The 6,000-nt window shown below is 39.3% G+C and overlaps 1 protein-coding gene across 1 annotated transcript in view; it reads left to right on the top strand.

Annotated features, from left to right (window-relative positions):
- Positions 1-6,000, top strand: part of Plbd1 (phospholipase B domain containing 1) — a 67,846-nt gene that overhangs the window by 11,199 nt on the left and 50,647 nt on the right. The window contains exon 2 of the mRNA XM_015498188.2: positions 3,575-3,794. Coding sequence (XP_015353674.1) covers positions 3,575-3,794 — 220 coding nt within the window. The remainder of the gene's footprint in view (positions 1-3,574; positions 3,795-6,000) is intronic.

Here is a 6,000-nt window from a genome sequence, read left to right as displayed (position 1 = left end):
AATTTAAGTTCTTCTTTTCCTATTTTGATGCCTTTAATTTCTTTCGTCTGTCTAATTGCTCTGGCCAGTGTTTCGAGAACTATGTTGAACAGAAGTGGTGAGAGAGGGCATCCCTGTCTTGTTCCACTAATAGGATTCTTAACCACACATTCTTATAGATTTTTATGGGTAGGAGGAATTATCCTTAGCTCTCAGAGTTTCAGGATCTGACCACAAAAATCTTTTGGGTTCCTCTCATCAACATTATCTTGGGCCTGTATTTCTCTTGCAGGTAACAGGTAGTTTGCTGAGGAATGTGCTGAGGCCAGGAAGGGCTAAGGTAAATTGCTTTTTGGAAAAGAAAGCATGTGGAGGTCAGCACAGTGGGCCCATTTTACAGAATTATTCTCTTAACCTCATGTTTCCACCATTCACATCTGTCTGTCCCCTAACATGATGATCTAGTGTCAAGATTTTATTTGTAGTGCTTATTTGATTGACAATCTTTGTAAAAAAATGTTGATTTAATTTTAAATGTTGTCAACAGATGACTCTATATAAATATTAAATTGACACTTTCTAGTCTCCTGACCACTAAAACTCTCTATGCCAAAAACTAAATTTACATTTCCTCCCAGGCTTATTCCCAGTTTGCTTCCTCTATCAGTAAATGATACAGCATCCATCCCCTGAGTCTCAACCTAGAACCTGAGAGTCAGTCAGCCTCCTCCTACTACTTTGATGACTGGCCTGAATATAACCACAACAGATGTACAACTGGTTTCACAGAGGGAAAAAAACAAAACAAAACAAAACGCACTATATACTGTTTCCTTTCTCCATTTTTTTTTTTTTTGGTTCCTCCCTCTTGTTTCTTTTCTAAGTCTTCTTTCTTTTCACAATTATTTATTGAGTACCTGTTACGTGCCAGGTTCTTTTCCAAGTACAGAGAAAACAGTCTCTGGCCTTGAGGCATTCAGTATGGGAGCAGGGACAGACATGTAAGTTCAGTTCAGTGGGACAAAGCCTAAAGATGTACAGACAAGGCACTTTGAGCTTGTAGAGGAAGTCAGCCTCTACAAAGGGGGCGCTGCTTCCTGAGTTCTAAATAGCAATTTTGAGATTGCTATAAGAAAAAAACATCTCAGGCAGACCAAATAGCATATACAAATCAGAAGCATTGACCCAGCTCATGGTCTGTTGCAGAGCTATATATAATAGTTTCTGCATCACAAAGTGCACAGAGGGGTGATGACAAAGCTGGTAAGGCCAATGGAAGTCATGTTATGAAGACCAAGAGAGTAAGGTGAAGGATTGCTATTTTGATAAGACATAGAAGCCATGAAAAATTTTAGTAGGCAAGGTGACAAAATTAGTTTGAATTTCTTTTGTGGTGATGGTGGTGGTAGTGTTTTATTTATTTATCTACCTATCTATTTATTTATTTTGGTACTGAGTATTGAACCCAGGGGCACTTAGCCACTGAACCACATTCACAACCCTCCCCTGGCCTTGCTTTTGTATTTTATTTTGAGACAGGGTCTCACTGAGTTGCTTAGGGCCTTACTAAGTTGCTGAGGTTGGCTTTCTCGCAATCCTCCTGCCTCAGTCTCCCAAGTTGCCAGGATTACAGGCATGCACCACTGCACCTGGCCTAGTTTGCATTTTAGAAAAATTACCCTGGCAGAGAATGAAAAATGGGCTAAAGATCTCCTATAGGAAAGGCCAGTTGTAATATACCTAAACTATCATAGAAATATAGAAAAAAAGGAAGAGACTGATAAGAGAGATAATTCAGGAAGTTTTGATTGAACATGACTCATGAAGATGGGGAGGCAGGATGGATTTTTTTTCAGATTGAGAGATGACAGATAAAAAGCAGGAAGGGGGGTAGGAGGGATTATGAATTTTATTTTAATATTTTTAAATATTTTTTAGTTGTAGTTGGACATAATACCTTTGTTTTATTTATTTATTTTTATGTGGTGCTGAGGATCAAACCCAGTGCCTTGCACATACTAGGCAAGTGCTCTACCACTGAGTCACAACCCTAGCCCCAACTTTCATTTTAAATATTTTGAATTTCTAGTGCTCATAGAATCTTCCAGATTATCTTTTCAAGTGTACTATGGAATATACAACAGAAAAGGGAACCCACAGGGAGAATGAAGAAAAGGGCAGGGAAAGGAGAATGGGATTCAAGAGAGAGGAGCATCCCAGATACCATGGGAGGAGAGAACTTTAAAAATACAGTTAACTCTTTGGGTCCATGTGCTCTACATCAAAGAATTCTACCAACCGCAGATTGAAAATATTTAAAATAAATAATTGTGTATGTACTAAATATATACGGACATTTTTCTTGTCATTATTCCCTAAACAATACAGTATAACAGCTATTCACATAGCATTTATATTGTTTTTGGCACTGAAAGTAACCTAGAGATGATTAAAAGCACACAGGATGTGTGTAGGTTAGATGCTAATGCTATACCATTTTATATAAGGAACTTGAGCATCTGTATATTCTGGAATCTGCCAGGGGTCCTGGAAGCAATCCTCTGAGATACTAAGCAACAACCGTAAGGAGTCACCAAGGTCAAGTGCTTTTGCAAGTTCATAGGACACCAGGATTTCATTAGTGAGCCAAGCAGGAGCAGTGCTGGTGGCATGGTGGGGATGGACAGGGGGGCAGCAGGTGGGAGGGAATGAGGAAGTGAAGTGTGGGAGTGCATTCCTTCCAGAAGGTAGGCCTGGAACTGTGCCAGTCATGATGGCCGTTCTAGCACCAAGCACAGTCCCCAGATCAGCGGGGATGCATACAATTCATGATGATTTCATGAAGGGAGTGAGAGATCCCAACAATAGCTAAATCTGTTCACAAGATGCAGAGAAGGCTTTTGTATTTGGTTTCTTTTTATCTGTGAGATAATGGAGCATCTGCATTGTGCTAAGGGAGAAGGAGAGGGTGCTTTAGGATACAGCCATGGTACAAAGTTCCTGAAGTAGGCAAGGGGGTGCATCCAGATTAGGGTAGGACTGGGGTGAACAAGAAGGGAGAGGTGGCATGAGTGCAGGGTTTGTGAGGATGGATTCACAGAACTACCAACACCCTGAGGAACCACGGGTGATAGCTTAGAGTTTTTCTGCAAAATAAGGATATCACACAGGAAGAATTGAGCAGGGAATGTAGGATAAGGAAACTAAGAATGCCTTTGGTCCAACTGCAGAGAGAAATGGAAAAGCTGGTGAGTAGGGCCAAGAACCTTTTCATTAGCTGAATTAAGAAGTGAAGGAGAGAAAAAAAAAAAAAAGAAGAAGCGAGAGAGCTCCAGCTCCAGCTCTACCCAGAACCTCATTCCTAGGATGAAATTCTTAAGCCCACTTCTGTGATGCTGTAACTACACCCCTACGTTTGACCTGCCTCTCTGTGGTCTGGGCACATCCCTGTTGATTAAGGCTTTGGTTTTCCCCACTGGTAGCAAGGCGACTATATTCTAATAGAAACAAATGTGTTGAAATTGTTGGTTACATAGATGTAATATACCCAGGTTTCTATGGAGTACCGTTTTAGCAGTTTTTCCTTTTCTTCCAGAAGTCTACTATGCAACTGCATACTGGATACCTTCTGAAAAGTCGATAAAAGTCAAGCACGTAATGGACAAGAGTGGGGATGCCTATGGCTATTACAATGACTCCATGGAAACCACAGGTTGGAGCATCCTGGAGATCAGAGCTGGGTATGGCGCTCAAGCTCTGAGCAATGAGATCATCATGTTTGTGGCTGGCTTTTTGGAGGGCTACCTCACTGCCCCGTAAGTATCCGAGTTCATGGAGCAATGGCTTGGCCACTTCTGTTCTTTTCCTTGTCTGGCAATGAATCTTGTTTTCCTAGCATTGTGCATTAGGTCCTTTGCATGTGATTAAAAAAAAAAAAAGTCATCAGTATTACAATTGTGCCTGGGTGTGGTGGTGCACACCTGTAATCCCAGCAGCTTGGGAGGCTGAGGCAGGAGAATTGCGAGTTTGAAGCCAGCCTCAGCAAAAGCAAGGTGCTAAGCAACTCAGTGAGACCCTATCTCTAAATAAAATACAAAATAGGGCTGAGGATATGGCTCAGATATTAAGTGACTGAGTTCCATCCCCAGTATCAAAAAAAAAGAATTACACTTGTGTCCATAATCACACCTACCTAAAAGGTGCACTGGATCTCTTCTATTCTTATGGCACTTCCTTCTGAATCTCCCTTTTTAATGCAGTGGTTTTAAATGAAAGGGAGTCATTCCATTCTATTTGTCATTTGTTGTCTGGAAGAAAATAGATAAGAGGCAGAATGACTCCTTGAGAATCATAAAGCAGGGAAAAGATTAATTAAAAATAAAACGTAAGAGCATTTATTTTCAACCATCTTGAAACATCTTTAGGCAAAGAGATTTTTAAATTTAAATTAAAATCTTAATGAGTCTACTATAAATGTTCCTTCGTTCTATTGTTATGTGATTCTGGTGTCATTACTTTGTCTTATAAAAATAACAGGGATGTAGTTACTAATAATGCAATCAGGATATATGCTTTTTAAGAAAATAGCTCTTTAAGGAAAATAAAGCTGCAACTCATTTAATCCATCCTCAACCCTTCTTGGATATAAAGTGTTTTTATGGCTTGACTTGGTTTCTTTTATTTTATGTGACCTAGTTATTAAGCGCACTTTCCAAAACTTATTTGGGGCTACTTCAGTCATAGTAATCGAGGTGCGGATCTTAATCTGCCTTGGAATATTACATCAGATGTTAAGTGACTAGTTAATGGGCTCTGGCTACACTTTTTTTAAATTTGGGCTACAAAGTTCTTTTTTTTATTTTTATACCTAATTTTTGTTCTTCTACTATGCCAGTCCTCTTAACAGCACACAACTCAAAGAGGTATAAAACTTTACAAACTGAATAAGATTCTAAAACATGTTTAAAACCACATTATACCTAAATAAAATCTGAACTTTTCCACTTCAGTGTCCATGCTAAGTTCTGATTGTGCTATTTAACTTGAGTTGTGAGTTTGAAGAAATAATGCAGACCAAAGTCGTGAAGATATAAATGGATTAGATTAACTCGTAATGACGTGTACACTGGGTCATTAAGGGTCACACTGAGTTTGGAGCGGCTCTATCCTATGAAATGCTCTAAGGATGCACTTCTTCCTTGGACGTTTCTTTTATTGTTTCTGCTAGAAAGAGTTCACCGGGTTTGAGACATCTTCTAATAAAGGTGGCAGTTCTGATATTCTTATGTTGTAGGAAAAAAATAAGTTTTAATGTCTCAGAGCCAATGCTTTTGGGGGTGGCTTTATCATTTCACCTCCATTATTTATATAAAGCATTATCTTTGAGTAACTCTATTTGCCAAACAAACAAAGCCCATAAAAAAGGAGCCATGTTAAGCTGGGTATGGTGTCACATGTCTGTAATCTCAGTATCTCCCTAGGTTGAGACAGGAGGATCGCAAGTTCAAAGCCAGCCTCAGCAAAAGCGAGGTGCTAAGCAACTCAATGAGACCCTGTCTCTAAATAACATACAAAACAGGGCTGATGATGTGGCTTAGCGATCAAGTGGTCAAGTGTTGCTGAGTTCAATCTCCAATAACTCCCCTCAAAAAAAAAAAGCAAGAAAAAGAAGCCATATTATTAATAAGTTTTAAAAATACTTCATATTAACATAAAAATTACTTTTTATTTATTTAAAGAAAAAGACAGCTACTATTCCAAAACTATTCAGAGACCATTTTCTTGTTTAATTTGCCTTTTATATATTAACCAACTTTTGAAGGTTAAAACAAAAAATGAAAAGCCCAAACACTTCCTGCCAATTATGGCTCAGGCTTCGACTCTGAGCCTGCCTTCCCTTCAGACAAGTGGCAACAGCTGACGAAGGATCAGAAGTGAGGGAGAAACAGGTTTGTTGGTCTGTCTAATACTGGAGCCTCAAGGGAAAACTCGTCCACTATTGGCAACATCGCTGTGGCAGAC

This window comes from Marmota marmota, unplaced genomic scaffold (assembly GCF_001458135.2).
Source record: "Marmota marmota marmota unplaced genomic scaffold, marMar, whole genome shotgun sequence".
Lineage (NCBI taxonomy): Eukaryota > Metazoa > Chordata > Mammalia > Rodentia > Sciuridae > Marmota > Marmota marmota.
Note: the sequence above shows the minus strand (reverse complement) of the source record. Positions and strands in the feature narration are given on the sequence as shown.